Source organism: Nyctereutes procyonoides, unplaced genomic scaffold, assembly GCF_905146905.1.
Source record: "Nyctereutes procyonoides isolate TBG_1078 unplaced genomic scaffold, NYPRO_anot_genome, whole genome shotgun sequence".
Taxonomy (NCBI): Eukaryota; Metazoa; Chordata; class Mammalia; order Carnivora; family Canidae; genus Nyctereutes; species Nyctereutes procyonoides.
The window spans coordinates 15,768,817-15,792,088 of record NW_026575041.1 but is presented as its reverse complement, the minus strand read 5'-3'; the positions used below and the strand labels follow the sequence as shown (position 1 = coordinate 15,792,088).

Below are 23,272 nucleotides of genomic sequence, written 5' to 3'. Positions count from 1 at the left end.
AGGTGCTCTAAGAACCGTAAATTCTCTAAACCCTGTTATCATGTGAGTTCATACTGAGATGGTCCACCTCAGAGATAGCTAAAACCTCAACAATGAATGTTATTATCTCCTATCTCAGCAGGGCTAGTCCACTGGAGTGCTCATTGGAGTCTGCATTCTGAACTGCTCATGTCATACCCCATGAAGGAGAGCCACAGACATTCTGAGCCTCCCAGTCTGGTTACTCTTTAGAAAAGCACTCCCTAATCAAATGTAATAGAGGGATCTATAGTACCCCTCCAGTGCTTGCAGGAAGGAGGGTGGTATGAGGTATTTTTACTGTTGCAATATCATATCAATTAGGTGAGGTATTAATCCCAATCACTTGAGTAACCGATTTTCACCTAATAGATGCAGCATCTGATTTTAGTGGGTATAAATATTTAATAGAGCCTTTAGAGAATCAGGTAACAGTGATGTCATCATTGAGGAACTCAGATTTGAAAAGCAATCCCACAATGTGATGTCTGTGTTAAGATTGTTTTGCCTTTCTTTGATTCAATTATTTCTTCCCTCATGCAATGCTCATTTATTAAGCACCTACCACAAGCCAACCACTTACAAGATTCTGGAGTTAAATGATTGACAAAGACTTGACTAATGCCCTTGAAAATCCATAGTACATGGAGGAACAGAGTCAGAAAAACAGATAATTGCAATGCAACAGAAACCCCTGTCCCAGAGGAAAATTTATGTGTCGAATTAACTTCTCATTTGATATCCGAAAGTATAGCACATGCCAGTGGAAATATAATTAAGAGTAATATAAACTAAACGTTAGCCTGAACTGAGTGTTCAGAAAAGGCTACACACAGAGGTATATAAAATCCAGAGCCACAGAGAGAATGCTCTGTTTCCAGCTAGTTTCATAGTGATAGGACTGCTGCAGTAGTCCTCTTCATTTCTCCCTAGAGTCAATTTCAGATTAATGTTCTAACTTACATGTAGAGATGTTCTAAAGCAGGTAACAATAGCAGTTAATGCCATTGCTGTTATTACTATGCATCAAACACTAGCGGTCCTTTCCCATTGGTTATGCACTAAATTCTCCTAAGAATTATCTTTCCGTGATACAAATAAGGAAAATGAAGCTCAGGAATATTAAATAACCTACACAGTAGAGTGATTTAGTGAAAATTCTGAAATCAAAGACCTTAAAACCTGGTTTCAGCACTAGCCAGTGTGACCTTGAGGTGCCATTTTACCTCTTTAATCTCCATTGTCTATAAAATGAGCATAATAATACAGCATTTCCCTTAGTATATGATGCTGTGAAAATTAAGTAAGATCGTGCAAGTACAGCATTTAGCAAGCATTCAATAGATATTTAGTATTACAGTTACCCAAGGCTACTCAGCTTAGAAAGTTTTTTTTTTTTTTTTTTTTTTTTGATCTTCTCTTCCACTCTCCTCTTGCCATCAATGGTTGTTTTCTCAACAATCAATCCTGGAAAAGTAAATAAAATAAAATCTAATAATATCAATGAAATTAATTCAATGACAATTTTTCTGCTTTAAAATTCATATTTTCCCATAGTTCTCCTGGGGTGTTTAGATATATACCAGACACTGGCTTAAGTGCTTTCCCTGTGTGATCTCTTATTTCATCTTTAAAAAGGTAAATGATAAAGTCCATAATGGAGCCAAAGTCTGATTCTGGAATTCTCGCTCTAACCATTGTGATATCCACCATCTGGGATTAATTCCAAATCCATGCACTCAGAATATGAGGACCTTCATACATAAACTCTATTCTTTAACGTTTATTCCCTCTCTGTTTGGCATATGTGTTCTCTTCTTCAGGCACCTTAATTTTTTTACCATTCTCCAAACACACTGGCTCCTTTCTACAATTTCACACCTTAACATGTATTATATCTCTACCTGGATTACCCCTACTTGCTCCTTGAATCCATTTTCTCCAACCCCCAATCCTATTCTGCCTCTTACTCAGTTTTCAAAACCCAAATCGAAGGGCAATTCCTCTTTGAAAACTTTCTAAACTTCTTACTATCTATTTTACATCTGCCCAAACTCATAATTCTAAAGTATTTTGAGTTTACCTGTGATATTGCATATTCTCTGTTTACTGTCTCTTCCCACTAAACTTGTCCTGTTTAATTTTCCACCCTCAGTATCCAGAAGTGCTCTGAGACTGCTGATTCAATCAATCAATCACTAAGAGTGCAAGGAGAATCTTTTTGTATGTAGGTTGCACTGTTTTAGGGACCATGTGGTGTTCCAGAAAATATGAATTTCCACCCTAAAGAACTGACAGTCTTTAAAAAAGAAACATTTATTTACTTATTTGAGAGAAATATCATGGAGGGGATGGGCAGAAGAAGAGCGAGAGAGTCTCAAGCAGACCCTGAGCTGAGTGCAGAGCCCACTACCGCGGCTCAATCTCAGAACCCTGAAATCACCACTTGAGTCAGATGCCTCCACTAATTGCACCACCCAGACTTCCCTGACAATCTTTATAGAGGAATAAAATTCATTCTGATGGAAACTACAAGAGCAATCAGGTACATTAAGGTATTAAATCAGTGATCCAGATAATAAGCCCCAAATATGAATAGGGGAGGGAGAAAGCAACATGACATGCAGTTTCAAGTTCAGGTTTTTAGAATCCCTGGAAGAAAACTTCACAAACTATATCCTACAGAACGTTAGACCAAGTTTAAGAGATATTCCATGAGCAGGAGAAAAGAAGAGGCAAAAGTGACAGTATGGATGAAATTAATGTAGCCAACACTACATGCTATATGCCCTTCTTGGAGGTTTTCTATGAATGCTTACAAAACAAAGATTTGAGGAGCACCTGGGTAGCTCAGTTGGTTTTGGACTGACTCTGGATTTCAGCTCAGGTCATGATATCGAGCCCCGAGTCAGCTCCATGCTGGGCATGGAGCCTGTTTTAAGATTTTCTCTCTCCCTCTCCCTCTGCCCCCACCCTCAGGTGCACATGCATGCTAAGAAAGAAAAGAAAGAAGAAAGAAAGAAAGAAAGAAAGAAAGAAAGAAAGAAAGAAAGAAAGAAAGAAAGAAAGAAAGAAAGAAAGAAAAGAAAGAGAACTTGAGATGTTCTACAGAAAGCAGTTTAAATTTACTTAACTTAGTTGACCTTAGAGCCATTTATTCACGAACCATTTACAGGGTGATGCTTACTTTCTATACATTTTGCCAATCAGTTTTATAAAAACACATTGATCAGAAAACAAAGGAACAAAGTTACAGATTTTGAGTAACTATAATAATTCTTGGAATATTATTATAAGGAATTTCTTAGGGAAATAGTTTATAAGTCTGACAAAAACACAGTTCAGCTAACGTCTTGTGATTGGACTAGAAATGATTAACTTTAGTAAGGGTCACAAATATGAAAATATAAACAAAATTCTCAATTACCTTTACTTATTTTTCCAGAAGAATCACTAATTACTGTGAGTATACTTATTCTACTTCTTTCAGCCTGTGGCATAATACAAAATTTAGTCATCCGACTACTTGGATTCCCTGGCTCTTCTCCATTTCTGTCAGTAACATCCTTTTTTGTGGGGGAAGGAGAGGAGCTAGTCAAAATCATTTGTAAGCCTGCTGTCCTTGCCCATATAAATAATAATTTATTAGTTATGTATATATATAGAGATCTGTACATATTTTGAGACAAAAAAAATGATATCTCATAATTTCTCCTAAAAGGGAAGAAGGCAATGAGAAGAGTCTCTGATAGAACAAATGCCACAAAGGGAGCGGCTTTGGAGTTATCAGTTCAAATTCTTGTACTCTAGAGGAAGAAGTCAAGGCTAGAGGCATACTCTCTACTTTTACTCCCACCACAAAATATGGATTAAATCTTGTAATGTCCACCCTAATCTTATTGCCATAATCCCATTAGGTAGATAATACCAAAATAAGGGCAAACTATTCAGCAGAGCTAAGTGCTCTGTAAACTTAAATCACTATTTCATCTAACCCTGTTTCATGCGTCATTTTGAACTGATTCTTTAACATAAGGATTATTTATTTTTAAAAATGTTAATTCATTACTTATTATGCATAAGGCCCTATGCTTCATACCAGAAATTCAAAAGATATATGAAATAGGGTTTCTACGTACCTAACAATTTTTTGCCATTATACTTCACATGGCCTTCAAAGTGGAGACCCTGCTTCATAACGCTATGTCTTCCATACTCCTAGAGTCAGTAACCGATGGAAAGTCATACGCAGCAAGATTTTACACAGTAAGTATGTTTGCACACAATCCCATGAACCTCTCTAAGCATCAGCTTTATAGTCTATAAAATGAACACAATGTTGGTAACTTTCTCACATGTTTTTTTGAGGAATTAAAAATAGCATGTATATGAAAACATACACGGATATTTTAAAGGAGTAAAAGAATTTAAATGAGGAGATTAGGTATACATAGAGAAGGCAGTATATTGTAAGCAAAAGACAAAGGCAAATATGAATCAAGAACATCTATTATTTTTTGTATGCGTCTACCTAATTAATTTTCAAGGAGCCAGAGAAAGATTCCTGTCATCTGTGAGAAACCAAAAAGATTGACATCAACAAGATAATAGTGTATAGGATAGAAATAAAAAGTTGTTTTAGGGGCACCTGCGTAGCTCAGTCAGTTAAGTGTCTGCCATCAGCTCAGGTCATGATCTCAGGGTCCCAGGATCGAGCCCGTCAGGCTCTCTGCTCAGGGGGATTCTGCTTCTCCCTCTCCCTCTGCCCTCCTCTCTTCTGTGCTTTCTCTCTCAAATAAATAATCTTTTTTAAAAAGTTGTTTTAATATCAAAAGGATACATTTTCTTTTTTATTGAGCTATAACTAACATGAAATTGTATTAGTTTTAGGTGTACAACATAATGATTTGAGATATATACATATATATGTATATATACAGCAAAATGATCACAATAAATTTAGCTAACATCCATGATCACACATTTACAGTTTTTTCTTATAATGCGAACTTTTAAGATCTATTCTCTTAGCAATTTTCAAATATATGATACAGTGTTATTAACTATAGTCACCATGCTGTATGTACATGGTATCCCCAGAACATATTTATCTTAAAACTGGAAGTTTGGCTCTCTTCACCCATTTCACCCATTCCTACTCCTACCTCATCCAACCACCAATCTGTTCTCTGTATCTATTAGTTCAGGTTTTTGTTTTTGTTTTTTAGATTCCACGTATACATGGTATCATACAGTCTTTGTCTTTCTCTTATTTTACATTTTACAATGCCTTCAGATTTAATCCACATCATCCATATTGTGACAAACAGTGAGGTTTCCTTATTTGGGAAATGGCTGAATAATATTCCATTGTGTTTGTGTATGTAAATATATATCACATTTTCCTTAACCATTCATCTGTTGATAGACACTAAGGTTGTTTCCATGTCTTGCCTATTGTGAATTATGCTGCAGTAAACACAGGGTTGAGATATCTTTTCAAGACAGTGATTTCATTTCCTTTGGATAAACTACCCAGAAGTGAAATTGCTGGATCACATGGTAGTTCTGTTTTTAATTTTTTGAGGAACCTTCACATTGTTTTCCAAATTGGTTGTATCAATTTATAAGCCCACCACCAGTGCATGAGAATTCTCTTTTTTCCACATCTTTCCCAACACTTTATTTCCTGTCTTTTTGATACTAGCAACAGGTGTGGGGCGATACCTCCTTGTGGCTTTGATTTGCACTGCCCTGATGATTAGTGATGATGAGTCCCTTTTCATGTATGTGTTGGACATTAGATGTTTTCTTTGGAAAAACATTCAAAAGGTACACATTTTCTTTATTCATCCATCAGTGGACATTTAGGTTGTTTCCACATCTTTGCTCCTGCAAATAATGCTGCAGTTAACATGGTAGTGCTAATTGAGATCCTGTCCCAATTCCCTTGGATATATACACAGAAATGGAATTGCTGGATCATACGGTAATCTATTTTTAATTTCTTGATGGACTTCCATACTGTTTTCCACAGTGGCTGCACCATTCTAAATCCCCACCAACAGTGCACAAGGGTTCCTTTTTCTCCACATCATAGCCATCCTAACAGGTATGAACTGATCATATTGCATCATACATTTAAAAAATCTGTTAAGAGGGCAGATTTCATGTTAAGAGTCCTTACCACAATGAGAGAGAGAGAGAGAGAGACACAGAGAGAGAGAGAATGTTAAGCATCTGAAGCATCCCAAAGGGAATGAGACAGGAACTTACTTAATACCTCTGTGACATGTACCCATTTACATCCAGTGAGAAAATATAATCAAAAATTACCTTAAGCAAAGCCCCTGGGTGTCTCAGTCAGTTTAAGAGTCTGCCTTTGGCTCAGGTCATGATCCCAGGGTCCTGGGATGGAGCCCTGCATGGTGTTCCCTGCTCAGTGGGGAGTCTGCTTCTCTTTCTCCTCCTGACCCTCCCTCCTGCTCATTCTCTCTCTCCCTCTCTCTCTCTCTCTCTCAATAAATAAATAAATAAATAAATAAATAAATAAATAAATAAATAAAATCTTTTAAAAAATTACCTTGTATCAGGAGCTTTGTGTAGATAACAAGTATGTTGGTGGTAGATAACAACCAAGATTGAAACCTCAAAACTAAAGTTCTCTTCACACATTAGAGTTAGGTTAAATATTTTTTTTTATTTTATTTAAATGTAGTTTGCCAAATTTTGTATAAAACTCAGTGCTCATCTCATCAGGTGCTCTGCTTGATGCCCTTCACCCAGTTACCCCATCCCCCCACCCAACTCTTGAGTAAAGTTAAATATGTTAGCTGAGCTGCTTTAAGATCAAATGGAATCTTTTTTCTAAGCAGAAATAATTTCTTCAGCAACCATTATAACAATTCTGGAACATTCTCTTATTCTCTAGTCCCTCAGTGTTCATCATGCAATGTTCGGGTCAATGTTACTTTGGAATTTATTATCAGGTCATTTTATGGGTACACACTTGGGTGTTATCATTTCCCTGGATGCTCCATAAGGATGTGTCCTGTTAGCCCTTTAGTTTTTATGTGCACTTATCACATGTTGGCAATGACTCTGGATCTAAGGTCCAATTTGGGGCACTGTTTTTGCCTTTTATTTGACTTGGACACACGTTTCATAAGCCTCAGGTTTGGCATCTATAGTACAGGTTAATAATATCTGTTTATATCAAGGATTTAAGGTGATAGAATTTGCTTCATTTCCCTAATACTCCCAGCCCACTACCCTGCACCAAGCACCATCCCAAGCATAGGAAATGCACATAGTCACTGCCCTTGGAGTGTTCCAGATTTAGCGTAGAAACAGACTTGTATATAGGTGATTAAAAATACCATGCAATAAGTGCTACGTTAGACAGCTGTTGTGAAGGTCAAATATAATAAAACAGATGAAAACACTTTGTGAGGTGTAAAGTTCTATTCAAAGGGGAGCTCTTATCATTCCAGGACTCTCCTCTTCTTAGTCATCAATGCCAATCCCATGTTTTATTCAGGCTTTAAATCAAGCTGGATCCCTCCACAGAGTCTTCTTAGCAGTATCAGCCAACAGGCACAAAATAGCTGTGTCTTCTTTTCTTTCCTTATGAACTTGTAATCTGGGCTTTGCAGTAATTGCTGAAAAAAATAATTTCCATTTTAAGAAAAAAAATCCTCTCATCTTAGTTGAAGCACCTCGACTAAAGCCTAGAACTTAGGTCTCAGTGTGAGGAGTAGTTTAGTTTGAGGTTTGAGTCTGGGTTACTGAATTTCCTATCAAAAAATAGCTTAATTTTGGAAAGAAAACTCTGTGATGATCCAACAGAATGCCTCTGCTTGGCACATGCTCCTGCTTTATAGCCTTTGTTAGATGCTTTCTCCTTATGAGGACGTGGGGGATATAGCAGCTATACTAGAACCACAGGCCATTTTAATAACCCACCCTGGATGGATTGGGACCTGTTGAAAAGGCATTCTGTAAACCAAAGACTAGTTAAAATAGGGCCAAGTGGTTCTCATCCTACAAGGATTTTATTAGGGACTAAATGCCTAACAAGAGATGTTCTAGGGGGCAGAGGGAATTATTGTAGAAGCAGGCAGCCACTCCCGGCTCGCTCCCGGCTACTCCAAAGGGAGGCAAAAGTCCACCTCACAAGGTTGTTGGAAGGGTTTCATGGAATTGAGCATGTGGCACTAGCTGCTTTGCCATATATGCAATACACATATTAATTGGATTTTGTTTATCCGTGTTATTTTAACATTCCCTAGGCATTAAGGCCTCGTTAATCTCCACTTTATTTGCAAATCCTTCCTTGAAACTTCTTTCCCCAGTGAACGTTTTCTCTGCATTCCTCTAATACCAATGGGCAAGGACGAATGTCTTTTCTTCCACAACAGTTTTCAGATCAGTATATTCCTTTCCATTTCAATTTTTTCCACACCTGTTAGCATCTTAGCAATATGTCCCTGCACTATGAAAACAGCTTCTTAAATCTCCCTGGACACCATTCTTTTGTATCAATCTTCTGGTTCCTTATTGCCTGAAGGACTAATTAACTTAACAGATATTAATTAGGCCTTCACATATTCCTGAAGGAGGACCAGGACTGGAGCAGACAAGGAACAAGGTCAATGGATTAATCTGCAGTAAGGGTTTAAAGAAGGTTTTGGCATGATTCCTACATTTAATTGTTTTTGTTGAGCTCCAGAATTATTGAATACCTAAATATTAAATAACAGAAAAGAATTCTTACAGTTGAAGAATAATACAGAAAAGAACCCATGAGTATTTCTTTATATATTCATTTATTGCTCAAGCATGTAGATTATCTATGTAATTAGACCATCTCTCTGGCCAAATATATTAGACCACCTGTTTATTCCAGACATTGATAAAAAGTCCAAAGTTAATTACTAATGAGTTATTAAAATAGCAAAAGAAAGGAAAAGAAAGAAGATCCTTTCAGATCTTAGGTGGCCCCACAGCATTTTTATAGCGGACAAAAAGGCCCAAACTCTGTCTTTTGATGCTTTAACTTCTTATTCATTCCCACACAGTCAAATTGGACTACTGGTTATCTTAGAATATCCTTTCTGGTTTCCTGAACTTATGTCACTGCTATCTTTACTGGAGGGCAATGCTTACTGCTATTTTTGGATTTTGCCATAATCTACTAATTTTTCAAGGAGTAGATACAATCTGTCTCCTGCAGGCAAGTATCATTCTCTGGTCACTCCCCTCCTGCTAGAAATGGTTTTTTCTTCTTGTGAAGCTTTAAATCCCTTGTGATCTGTACCCTATAGTTACCCAATGGACTCCTTGTTTCCATGCTCCCCAATCTCTCATTTTCCTTGTCCTCAGCACCCTTCCACCTGCCCATCTGCCTCCTCCTTTCAAGGACCTAGAAAAGAAAAAGAAAAAAACCCTTTCCATCAAAATAATATGAGTAACTCATATTACTAGCCTTCTATGTGCATCTTCTCTCCTGCCCTCTTTGAGGGAAGTTTCATATCAGCAACACTCCACCACAGTACTGATCAATCACAATCATTTTCAGAGGTGCCATATTTCATTTGTTACCAATATTATTTGAAATGCCAAAATTTGCAAAATAGTTATCCTTTATATTACACCATTCTCATTTAATGGTATTCCAAAATAAGTCAGAGAGACTTATTTTCTAATAAGTGTGCTACACATGGGACAACTGTCTTTTTACTAGATCACAGCATGGGGAAAAAAAGAGGGGCTGAAAATTGTTGTATGATATTTTTTTATACAGTTGTTGTATAAGTGCCTTCATCATCAAGGCATCCAGTTATTATCCTTGACAAGTATAGGTACTTGATCAACCTGTGCTGTTTGAATTAACAACCAAAGAGTGATATAGGGTGCCTCTTGAGACTTCAAAGTATATGATTAAGAAGAACAAAGACATGGTAATAAGAGAATATAAATCAAATGACTAACTTACCGACTTAAAGATGCATATCATCACCAGGTAACATCTGACAGCTTCTCTTCAATGAGATAAGGACAGCTCACTTCAAAAACAAATATGGTGTACTGTCATGAGAAATGAATTGGAAATCATGAGATGGTATTTGTTCCACATTGTTATTTTCTAACTGCTTTAACTTTGGGCAAGTCACCTATCTCACTGAGCCTCAGTTTTCTTATTTTTGAAAGGACTAAGACATCAATCTCATCTAACTTTGACAGTGTTCCTAAAGTACTTTATAAAGCACTATGCAAATATAAGGTGATATTGCTTCGATTATTGTGTCCATGGAGGTAATTCATTTCCATTTACTCAAGTTTGTCTATACGTGCATTTCTAATGCATACCTCTCCATGGCCATTTAACTTGTTTTTATCAGCAAGATAGTTATTTATATCCAATTATGCTGTAATTGGGTAAATTTATATAGATGATTCTATCATTTTCTTATATATCATGGTGTATTTCTCAGTGTAATTGTCAAAATCAAGATGTCATATTTTAGGCAAGGCTCAGAAGGAAATTATTCTACCTAATTTAGAGTGTCTGAATATAAACAATATCAAATTCCTCATTATCTTTTAAAAACTATATTTCCACACTTTGTAATTCAAAGCAAATTGTTGCAAGCAAAATATATTGATAAAAAGTTTAAGAAAATGTGTAGCAAATGGAACTGCAATTGGAAATTTTCTACTTATAATATTATTTCATGAAATTATTTTATTAGCCTCGTATTTTCTGAAGTCATTCTAAAGGCATAGTTGCTAGTGACATTACAAGCTTTTTAAAATTAAAAAAAATTTAATATTTTTTGTATTAGAAAGCTCATAACATTACTCTTCCTTCCCTCCTGGCTGCCTCTCAATCCAAAATCATAAACAGGAGAGGTTTAGTAATGAAGATAATTTTTTCATGAAAAGAATGTGCTAATTTTTCAGAGAATATATTTGATTATTTTGATGCCCTAGATCGGTACAACTCATGAAGGTACTAATAAACCATGTCACAAAGGAGAGGATAAGGGTATATAGTTTTTTAATTCAGTGAAATATTCTGAGGATTTTAATTGTTTATATGGCCTTAATAAAACCCCAATTTTTCAGGAGAAAAACACACAGGTCATTCAACAGTTATTTATTTTTTAAAATTTGTTATTTTTATTCAACAGCCATTTAAAATGAACACAAAAATTATAAATTCCATAGACGTTTTTGACAGTCAAAATACTTAACATTTGTCTCCTAATGATGGTGAGCCATGGCATAATGCTAATTCCTACAGGTTTTGGCAGATGAAGAAAGAACCTGGAAGAGGTCATTGAGCTGACATTCAGAGCTTGCTTGAAGTGAATAAATTATTTATGTGTCACGCATGGAATACAAAAGGGAAGAATAAACTTCTGAGCATAAAGGTAGAAGGTGTCATTTTGGCAGACACAAACTGTAAACAAAAAAAACAAACAAAAAATGTAATCCTCAAATAACATTATCTAAATGCTTTTTTCTCCCTCACAGGAAAGAACAAATTGTCATAGTAGAAAGAACATTATATTACATAGAATTATATTTGGCAAAGGGTTAATTGGTGCCTGGAAAGAGCATGAAGTTTTGCAGGGTTGTTTTGGGCCAAACTGTCCTTTCCAGATGTAGCACCATTTGTTCTCTCTCCAATTTCTCTCTCTTCCTTCCTTTCTAATGCCTAAAATATCCAGTGGGGAGAGTCAAGTGCTATAGACAGGTGAGGAAGAGTTCACTTTCCCTCTTCTTACCACAGGTCCCTTAGAACAAATGTATAATCCTGATGTTAAAAAAAAAAATCTCAACAACAATCATGATTTTACCCCAACTGGCTGGAAGACTTGATGGTGAGATTTGCAGAGGTGCTATGCTTTATAAAGTACTCTTATGTGTACTACACCACTTGGGTTCCTCCCAACAGTCATGTGAGGTGAGCACGGGAGGTTTATTTCTTCCATTTTTTTTAACAAAGAACAAATAGGTAGAAAGGAGTTAAGTGATTTGCCCACCAACACTCAGGGTCGAATCTTACACCCCCATTTTGGGACTACTATCCATACGGCCTCAATGAACTTTCATCACCAAGATGTTTCACTAGAACAGACACACACACACACACACACACACACACGTACATATATTAGATATATACATATATATAAATTACAAAAAAAGAACAAATACTCCCTTTGTGATTTTCATAGTAAATATGAAGATCTGTATTTTTGTACTTAATAAAATTTTTTATTTGCATAGACTGAGCACAATTCAGTAAGTTATTTTTTTATTTTATTTATTTATATTATTATTTTATTTATTTATTTATTTAAGATTACAGTAAGTTATTTTTATTTTATTTTTTTACAGTAAGTTATATAAAAAGTAGATCCGTAAGATAAAAAAACAATTTCATTAATATAGGCATTTTTTGAATATTGTATTATTTTTAAAATGTAATTCTAACAAAAAAAATTCCGTATGAATTTCTTGAAATGAAATGCATTTATCACTCAGTTAGTTAATGGTTCAAAGATATCGAGCACATACTGTGTTCTAGACAATGCACTGGGTACTATGCTATAACAGGAAACAAAGAACCCTTCTGTCTGCACCCTCAGAACACTCCATCCACAGCAGATGAGGCAGACATACACCAAAGAGTTATTAAGTGCCTAATGCCAGGACTCTGGGAATCCAACCTAGTCAAGAGGGGGTCAGAAAAGCTGCCCTCAAGAAAAAGCAATTCAGGTAAAATAATAAAAAAAAAAACTTATAGGAAGAGTTTAGTCAAAAAGGAAGGAAGAGAGAGAGAGAGGAGGGAGCACCATGGAAGAGCATTGCAGAAGAAGTAAGCTGTGGAAGAGGAATAATGTAGAATTTAGGGAAGTGGATGTGATCACCAAGGAGACAATCTAGCATTAAAATAGACCACAGACCAAACCTGATGGAACAACCAAAAATATATTATGGCTTTACCACATATTTCACTTTACACTAAATTCTGTTTCTCAGCCAGAGTTCAAAACCACATGAGTATATCATTTTATTTTCTGAAACGCAATATCCATACAGAATGCAAAAACTAACATGCTTAGATAGCTTCTCCTTACAAGAACCCTTCACCTGTACTGTCTCACTGAATCCTCACAACCTTTGCCAAATGATATACTTACTCTCTGCTTTTTATTAAGGCTTACAGACTATTATTTTCCAAGCACCCAGGCTGGCAGATCCAGGATTAGAACCCAGATTTTAGGCTCCTTTCTCCATTGCAGTTTCCAGGACACCACCCAATGGTCCTGTTAGCTTAAGAATCCTATTTGTCCATCAAATGTTTATTAAAAGTTCCCATTTTGGAGGAAAAAACTTTTCATGAACCAAGAAATGAAAAGTAATCAAATTTGGACTCCGTTTCTCCAGTGTCTCCTGTGTCCATTTCCATTGGTATGCAGAATATTTGATGCTCTCTCCCCCACATGACCATAGACACTATGAGCAAAGGCATGGCCAGAAACCATGTCAGGGCTTTGTGCAGATTGACTGGGTTGAACAGTTTCCTTCTTGCACATTTATCCAAAGGTTTTTCAATCTGCTATCACGTTTTTAGGTACTTCTATATATGATTCCAAAGACTGTCACCGTTAATATCCAGAGTTAATGTTCCATCAAAACCTATGTTGGGAGCAAGAATCTTTCCACAGTAAAGCTTAGTAGGGTAAATCCAGTTATGCTTCTAGTTTCTAGCCCATGCTTTGTATTAAAAGTGGCCTCAGCAACCTGAAAGACTGAGAATCCTTCCCAACATGCCTGTTTCTTATTCTGCTGGTAGGAGAGAAAAGGGGGCTGGGTTGTTGGCAACCATCCTCCCAACCAAATCCCATAAATAGTCTGGCCCATTTCTTTTGTGTCATGTCCCAGAAGTTAGTCGATACCTGGGAAGAAGAAAGTAATGCACTAAAAACATAAAAGGTGGCAAGTCAGGTTAATGCAAAATGTAGAAACAAATCCAGATACTCTCCTGAAAAGGAAAATTGGGTTGGCAGGGTCCATTCTGCTACTGGGAACGCACAGCAACCTCCAAACCTGGAAAGAATAGATCTAACCTTTGCAGGAAGGGGGGTAGGGGTGGGGGACATATCACATTCCAGAATTCTGAAGGGCACAGGTTGCAAAATATTGGATAGATTAAACAGAGGAAGAAGCAGGAAAAAAAGATGCCCACAAAAAGGGAAAGGAGTAGGTGTCTCCGGTCTAAGTAGGTCTGGCAGTTGCAGTCAGGCAGCCCAAGGCTGGTGGGCGCCAAACACAATCCAGGCCCCTGCCGGGTGAAAACAGTCCAGCCCTTGGCAAGGAGGCCAAGGGAGCAGTGGGAGCCCAGGAAGACTAGGACCGTTTCCTGCTAGAGTTTCTCAGTTTGGGAAATACTTGCTGCATCATCACTTTGGGGATGGAGTGCTTGTAGAATGCATAGATCCTTGGAACCCAATCCAGACAATCAGAATCTCCTGGGGTCCTCCTACCTGCGATATTTGACAAATGCCCTAGACGAGTCTTACACATGATTAAGTTTCATCACCACTGGCGGAGATGAGAAACCTGAGTGGTCAAAGCCCTTTGTTTATAGACTGCCCAAGGTTCTTTCTTGCTCAGAGCACAGAGGACAGGGCTATCTGGACAAGAGACCTCCTGGTTACAGAGACCTTGGATTCCTCTGTGATGAGAAATCCACCCCCCACCCCCAGGGTCTCTCCACAGAACATCCCCGAAGATCAGGCCATGTCTTCTGACCACTAGTGAGGTTCCTGACAGAGGGTCTGTAGTTTCAGAAGTTGTGTCATATTTAATGGTGAGGAGGACCCGGTCAGGATCCGAGGCTGAGGTACCAATTGCATCTTCTTCATCAGAGCAGCTTCTTGACCCCAGGGTGGAGACCAAAATGGACTGCCTGGGGAAAGGGAAGAGGGAGAAAGATCCTAAAAAGTCATGTGAGCCGGATACCACTCAAGACCCTGCCTGGAAAGCAATATGCGAGGTGCCAAAGGAATACGCTTCCTCATCGAACTGTCATTCAAGTTTTAGGCCCCAAAACACATTTGTGACGAAAACGTGGGAGAAGCAGAAAAACGCTAATTAACTAGATATTTGTATACGTGTTCACTGAGTTTCTATTTTCCAGCAGATAAGCCTGACTAACTAAAACCATGTTCAAAGTCAGGAGCTCAGGCAGAAACCCCTAGTCAAATACTCCAAGCGTTGGCTTGCAGGATAAAAACTGACCTGGAACCACTGCCTACTGCCTGGTAACCCTTGACTCGTACCCCTTCCCTCCCGCTGATGACTGGGTTGGTGAGTTGAGGTCCCAGCTGTAAGGGTCCCTAACAGGGGCTGCGGGCTGCAGGCGGGCCCTGCCCCCTACCAGGCACTTGCCCCGGCTTCCAGCTGGGCGCATAACCAGCCACTGCCACTGCGGGGGTGGGGGTGGGGGTGGGGGGGGGAGGCTCAGAACCACCGCAGGGTCTCCGTAAAGGCTCCTCCACCCTTACTGCCGCCCCCTCAGACGCACTTCCCTGGTAACGATAAACCAAAGGCCACTCCAATAAGGCGGCCTCTAACTGCCAAGGAGCCCAGGCCACTTCCAAGGTCTCCGCCCGCGGCGGCCTCCGACGCCTCCTCTCCTGAAAGAGCGGGCGCCGTCGTCCCACTGCGGGGCCCCTGGCCCTGCCCGGGGACGCTCCAGTCACCTGTGGTCTCCCTTCTCTCCGCAGCTCCAACGGAAAGTCCGTCACGTGGGCCCAGAACGAGAAGAGCAGCCGCGGCCAGCACCTGTGGCAGCGGCTGTCCATACACATCAACAGGAAGGAGAACCCCAACCAGACGGCGGTCATCAAGCCCTTCCCCAAGAGCCCGGAGAGCCGCGGGCTGGGCGCGGGCGGCGGGGGCGCGGGCGGCGGCGGCGGCGGCGGCGGGGGCGGCGGGGGCGCGGGCGGCGGGGGCGCGGGCGGCGCGGGCGGCGGCGGCGGGGGCGCGGGCGGCGGGGGCGGGGGCGGGGGCGGGGGCGGCCCGGAGCCGCCCGACGCCGGCCCCAAGGCGCTGTACGGCGTGGCGGAGGCCGAGGAGCACTTCCCCGCGCCCGCGCGGCCGCGCTCGCCGTCGCCCATCAGCACCCTGAGCCAGCGCGCGGGCTCGGCCGGCCGCACGGACGACGACGTGCCGTCGCTGCACTCGGAGCCCGCGGCGCGCAGCAGCTCCTCGCAGGGCTCGCTCATGGAGCAGATCAGCAGCGTGGTGACCCGCTTCACCGCCAACATCAGCGAGCTCAACTCCATGATGCTGTCCACCGCGGCGCCCGGCCCCGGCGTGGGCGCCCCGCTCTGCTCGTCCTACCTGATCCCCAAAGAGATCCAGCTGCCCACGACCATGACGACGTTCGCCGAAATCCAGCCGCTGCCGGCCATCGAGGTCTCGGGCGGCGCGCAGCCCGCGGGGTGCGGCGGGTGGCGGCGGCGGCGGCGGCGGCGGCGGCGGCGGCGCGGCCCCGCCGCAGGGGGCGCTGCCCGGGAGTCCCCCGCCGCGGCCGGGCCCGACGCGGCGGCCGGCAGGGCGGACCTGGAGGAGCTGGTGGCTCTCACCCCGCCGTCCCCCTTTAGAGACTCGGTGGACTCGGGGAGTACAGCCCCCAACTCGCCGGTGTCGGAGTCGGCGCTCTGCATCCCGTCGTCTCCCAAATATGACACCCTGATCATAAGAGATTACGCTCAGAGCTCCTCGTCGTTGTGAACGTGGTCGGAGCCCGCGCTGCGCTCGGCCGCCGAGCCGAGACCTCCCGCGTTCCCGCAGCCACGTGACCCGTGGGCGCCTGCCTCGGACCCGAGGCGGACGAGGCCGAGCGCCCCCGGGAAGAAACCGAGCTCTGCAGTGCGTTCAGCATCGACCGACCGAGACGCCAACCACGAGTCTTCGGGCAGATTTTCTTCTCGTGGCCTTAGAAAACGTGGGCTTTGCAGAAACACCGCGAATCTTCGAGGGCTGCCAAGGAGTCCGTGGAGCCAGTTCCGTGCCAAGTGCTTTGCTCTAGGGAAGCAATGAGTGTGAAACCGCGTAACGGAGGGAAGAGCGTACTTCGTGAGCGGCTGTAAAAAGTCCTGTTTACTTTCTTTTCCCAGAAGATTCTTTGATTCACCAAACATGAATGTACATTTTCTAACAAACTAAAAATCTGGGACCAAACGTGACCATCTCTCTCTCTCTCTCTCTCTCTCTCTCTCTCTCTCTCTCTCTTTCCTTTCTTTTTTGCTGTCTTTTAAAGACCTTGCAAAGCAGGACCTCGGGCCGGGTACGTACCGCGGCGTTGCTGTGACTGCCCCTTGCGGAACACACAGCTGCGTAGGGAGTGCTGCGCTGACGCGTGTAGGGCTTTTACCAGACACTCCTCTCCGATTTGGTTTGAAATCCTCTTCCAGAAGCCTGCATCCGGGAGTCCACCTAGTGATTTCAATTCACCTCCATTAACCAAGAAAACCAGTGGAAGATTTCTTGACTCTTTTCACCATGTTGCCAATCAATACTGGAGTAGCAAAAAAAAAAAAAAAAAAAAAAGAAAAGAAAAATTTCTGGAATACTGTTTTGTAATTCCCTCACTGGGGTACGTTGTGTAGCTGGAAATTTTCTTTATAATAATAATAATAATAGTAGTAGTAATAATTCCTGAGCTCCAGCTTGGCTATCTCGTTCATGAAATGTGGCCACTCCTCCTTATGAATGCTGTTCCATTAGCGTTGCCAGCTAAAATATCAAAATACGCATTTGGGCTTCTTCATTCCCTTCCTTTGAGAACCTGATGCACAAAGAGCCCCTCTGTTCTTTTCAAGTCCCACCACTGGAAGAATGGTCTGTAGACCCTCTGAAGACAGCGTCATGATTGGAGGGACTGTTGTTCAAAAAGTTAACACAATCTTAAAACACTGGAAATTTTAAACTGTGTCAAGTTGGCTTAGCAGAGATTTAGCTATGCCAGGAAGCAGTGATTTTAACTTTTCTTGGCTGCTTAAACCGGGCAGCTATGAACTATGACAAATGTAGATTTTTCAAAGCAATACAGAATACTAAAACAGAGGAACCTTAATGGATATAAACCACACAGTCTTTCTTAGCCATTCCAAAAAGAGGCAAAGCGATTATTATTTCCTTTTTAAAATAATTATTAATATGATTTTGTGCACTTACTACTGTCACTTTTTAAATACTGCAGAAAAGAGATTTAAAGATACAATAGAAATACATGTGCTTTATTAGGCTCATATAAGTAGAAATCATAGCTCAAGACCTGCATCCACTGTCATCTCTTTCTTCCTCCCTCCCATTACAGCTATCCTGAGGTGCCAAATGTTTTTTTTTGTTGTTGTTGTTGTTGTTTTGGTTGGGTTTGGTTTTTAATTTTAAATAAGGATAGTAATAAAAGGAGGAGGTGTCCTGTAAGTTTAGAGTTTAGTTGATCTAGCCTTATACTAAAGATAGCCTTATGAAAAAGATTTGCTGTGAGGCAGAAGTACATTTTTAGCAGAAAGAAAAATGAATGAAACCCTTTTCTCTAGCTCAATATCCTTACTTGGGCATGTATTTTTTTTATTTACACCTACTTTAAAAAAGAATCTGTGAAATGGAAATATATCCATTGGCATAATTTTTCATTCCCCACTTTTAAAAGTTGTAATAAATGTACTGTTTGACTTTCCTGATAACTGTTCTTATATTAAATTTTTAAATCAAATCTCCCAATATAAAATGTTAAACGCTAATATTAATTTACTGAATTATAAATTTTCAAATAATCAGCCTCCCGTACCAGATTTGAAAATAACGTCTTCAGAGCACCCTGAACCTAGATGTTATAATGAGACTCTTGAAACAGTGAATTCAGCTAAGCTTTATGGTTTCATTGAAATTGAATGTCTGCCTCTACGTGAAAAACAATTGTAAATATTTTGAAGCATTAACACCCCTCAATTCTCTTGAAAAAGATGGCATTCACCTGGAGATTACCATCTGGATATCTTAAACATGGAAACCTTTCCAAATATACTCTACTAAGTTTTAAATTTGTTTCTTAAACCCTTTGGCTGATTTCCATTTTATTCTCAAGTATAAGTTTCACTATACTGACCAATTAAAAAAAACATTTAAAAAAACTTTCTCCTTTTGAATGATCAAATTCCCCTTCTAAATTTTTAGTAGCGTATTTCTTTTAAAAAGTACACTACGTTATGAGAAAATTCATCAGAAATTAAAATTTAATGCAAAGTGCCATCTGATAGTTCTATATGAAAGTATAGTCAACTGTAATAAGAAAAATAATTTATCCAATTAGAGGAGAACAAGATGTGTTTTTCTCTGTGTTTCTGTGCCCTTTGCCACTTCATTCAGTACATTGTATAATACGTAATATTATTAGTAATGCATTCTTGGGATCTTTTATTTTGGAATGATGCTAACTCTGTCTCTTTGCCAATTCTAATACCAGGTTCCAAGTAATAAATCTACAAGGAGAACTGAATATTCATTCTAGGGCTAGGATATGAACTTTGCAATTCATTGGGGTACCTATTTTCATTGAATTTCCTTGAAAACAGTCTGTTCCTGGTGCCCAGTGATAATTCAGTCGGACCAGCATGACCAGAAGGAAGGGGAAAGTACAGTGAAATGGGAAGATACAGAAAAGTGACCCTGAAGGACAGTTTGGTTCCAAGATGAAAAAAGAAGACCGGGTTTGATCAAGTTATGCGGACCCCCTAGGTAGTCCACTCACTCTCCTGTTGCAGGAGAGGAGGATGGGCAGCCCAAGAAGACCCTGTGGATTGGGGAGAAGCATCCCTTTGGGTGAGGGGTGGGGAACAGAGAGGGAGCACGCAAAGGAGCGTCCTAGAGATTGGACTGAAGCAAAGAGAAATAGTAAATCCCCCGAATGTGCTAATCATTGTCAGTGACGGGGTCTTTCCTGGGCTTCAGCTGTTAACCAGCAAGTTATCAGGAAGACTAGGAGCTATTTCTGACCGTGAATGAGTTGTGTCATGGCTCTGCTGCGATCCTGTGACTTCCAAACCAGGAATCAAACACTTTTTAAGAAACAAACATTTCCTATGCTAGTCTCCCAGCAAGATGTACATGTTTTGGAGACTTGGAAAGTATCATCTGAGTTCACGTTTAGCCGCAGCTTATTACTAGCCCTTGAGCTGCCAGAATCTCTGTAGTCAACCATTTACGGTTTTATACTGTGAAAAATACAGATCAGTGAAAAGCATAAAGACGAGGGGAAATTCACTTTCAAGAGGGTCTGAGGCGGGAGAGATCCTCTGCTGTGTGTTAAAGAGTGAGGCATGTATAAAATAGATGGCTGAATTTCACTGATCTTCCCAATGTGAAAAAATATACTATGTATATTGTGTGCATTTCTAGAATTCAATGGCAGCTGCTGGTGGTGTTGTAATTAGAGATCTATATAGAATATAGATGTTTTAGAGAGACGGTGCCAATCCTAAAAGATTTGTGTGGGCTACAAGTGCTTGTACTTACTTTTTTCTGCACTTTAACTGATTTGGTTTTAAGATTGTGTGCGCGTACCTGTTCTTTTTCTGTTGTTGCAGCTTGTACTATTAAAACAATAGAGAATGTTGAATTATTTTGATGTGAATTGCAGATGATTTTTTTTCATAAAGTTTAACATTTTTATCAGCATTGTTTTGCTTTGTACTTGTATAAATGTGTTTTATTTTAGCATTTGAAAGTACATTTGCCTGTTTCTCAGTTGTCTGAATCATGTTATAGTTGGTGTTTGTGAAGTCAGTTACTTTTTGAAAAATATTAAAACAGAAACTATGGTATGACTTTAAGATTCTTCCCCTTAAATGTTTAGAATGTTGTCTTAATAGTGTTTTCCAAGACCCAAAGAGCCATACTATTAATTAATCTTTAAATTCTGAATGATCTACACATTTGAATTATGGGATTTACAAAGTAGCCTGTGGACAATAGATAAAAATGTAAACCAACCACAAACCAACCAGAGATGTTGTCCTCAAAGACAGCTACAAACACCTTTTAAGACATAAATATTTTTTTTTTAGACAATGAAGCATGTAGGGATTATACCTTGTTTTTTGTGTCTGGAAATACAAATACAAATTATAGTTCCACAATTATCTGTGTTGATAGAGGTTACATCACAAAAATAATATAGATTATGTATGTTTATATATCTGTGTATGTCTGGATGTGTATACAAACATACACACATCTATCTATATATAGATATTTTATTTTTTAGTTCATCTGTATACGTGTCCCTGTGTGTGTGTTTGTTTGTGTGCGCATGTGTGGGCATATCTGTATAATTTTACCAGAAAAAAACAATTACTTGTCAAATCACTTTCTACCTTGATGGATTAAGCAAATTTACACTCCTAAACACAAATTATCTAAAACCTAAAAGCATGATGTATGGAAGAGAAAAACAATGTAGATTTTAAAACATAGCTTCTCTCTGCTTCCCTACATTGTATTATTTATACACATATAATATGTATATACATATATTCTTATACATATGGAAATTGATACAAAATATGTTTGATCTTTAAAAAGAGAACCATTTTGTGTGCTTTGTCAGACTCTCCTGCTTCAGTGTCTTCTATTCTGAAGTAATACAAATGGGCATATGTTTATATAAACTTAGGGCATGAGATGCGATATCTGGACCACATAGAGCAAATCATTTTCTAAAGATCAAATAAGTTTTCTAAAGACTCTGTAGACTCACAGTAGGCCAGTCAGAAATAGCAGTGAATTAAAAAATCCATTGCCATGACCCCAGTGACCTTAGAAAAATGACCTTGAGTTCTCTATAACTCAGTTCCTCTTTTTTAAAATGCAGAGATAAATTACAAGAACTTGTGAGAATTCATTTCCTGTACTCCTGGCACATGACAAATGCTCAGGAGATAATAGCTATTATTTGTGGCAACATAGAATTAAAAATCAGCTTAGATATGTGAATATTATTTGTAGAACTATAACGAATTCTTGTCCAACTTAAAGCACATATCACTGGGTATGAGTTGGGGGAAAGCCTATCCAGTTTTGAACTCATGCAACCTTGGAACTGTGCATCTAGGATGATTTAGCAAAATGATCTTAAACACCACAGAAAGAATGCTTTTCTTCTGTTATAATCTATGCTGAACACTGGCCAATTCCTTGGTTATACTCTCCATAAATTGGATCAGTTTTTAAAAATAAACAAGTCTCAAACATTTATTTTCTTATGGTAGTCAGCAAGATATATAGGTAGGTAAATAGAATTATATTAACGAAGTTGTCTCCTTAAACACAGTATAGTATTTCCTTTTTTTTTCTCAGAGTATTTTGAAATTCAGAATCAGTTACTATGTTTCACCCTATCATTTTTTAAGAAGCATTTTAGTAAATTCTATGAAGAAAACCTGTAGACCCAGCCTCTGTGGCCATTCTTAGAGTCCTGAATAAAAAGTATTATAGGAAAACTTAGCCACATGAATGAATTTTTTTATTTTTTATTTTTTTGAATGAATTTTTTAAATTAGCTTTTCGTCCAGAACAGAGCTATTTATTTTTGCTGTGACATAGAGTCTTCTTGAGGTATATGACCCCTATAAACATTTATATAAACAGGCTAGTTATGTGGTATATGTATCAGACACATTTGGCTTATTTATATATAGCTTGTATTTTAATCAGTCGACATAAAAGAAAGCTTTACATAGCTATATTGTTTCTAGAAAAGGACTAACGTTAAGTAGTAAATTATATGAATGATATGTCCATGAAAATTATGTAATGTAGTAAATTGGCTTTCTGAACTGCCAAATAGTAACAGATGTTTCATAAAAGATATTAGAATTTTAAAAGTTTGGAAAATATAAGAACTCTAAGTTAGATGACGATCTTTGCTTCAGAACTTGGCACTCTTTAAAAATGCATTAGCACATTAACTCTAGAAATCTGTTTTTTTATTTTTTATGAGTGGTCTCCTCTGAGTAGAGCTTCATAGAATGAATTTTGAAAATGCTATGATATAAAATTTATAATTTGTACACATTTTTTCCTTCAGTCTTGAAAATTAATTGCTATTTCCATAGTGATCTCCTTAGGCTTTTAAAGGAGAAAACCAAGATTGATAGTG

The 23,272-nt window shown here is 39.3% G+C and overlaps 1 protein-coding gene and 1 long non-coding RNA gene across 6 annotated transcripts in view; one reads left to right on the top strand and one right to left on the bottom strand.

The window, feature by feature from the left end:
* Positions 1-21,620, top strand: part of GRM5 (glutamate metabotropic receptor 5) — a 504,061-nt gene extending 482,441 nt beyond the window's left edge. For 2 of the 5 annotated variants that reach the window (XM_055320784.1, XM_055320782.1), the window contains 2 exons: positions 15,828-15,982; positions 16,058-21,620. In XM_055320784.1, coding sequence (XP_055176759.1) covers positions 15,828-15,982; positions 16,058-16,839 — 937 coding nt within the window. In that variant the 3' untranslated portion in view covers positions 16,840-21,620. Of the gene's footprint in view, positions 1-15,827 lie in introns of all 5 variants that reach the window. The other 3 variants (XM_055320783.1, XM_055320781.1, XM_055320785.1) reach the window with 2 other exon arrangements.
* On the bottom strand, positions 6,867-16,520 carry LOC129506788 (uncharacterized). The gene is made up of 4 exons (XR_008663860.1): positions 16,447-16,520; positions 10,016-10,107; positions 9,349-9,442; positions 6,867-7,679 (listed from the first exon to the last, which is right to left on the bottom strand). It is a non-coding gene; the product is annotated as an uncharacterized LOC129506788 (long non-coding RNA).
* Positions 21,621-23,272: the final 1,652 nt, after the last annotated feature.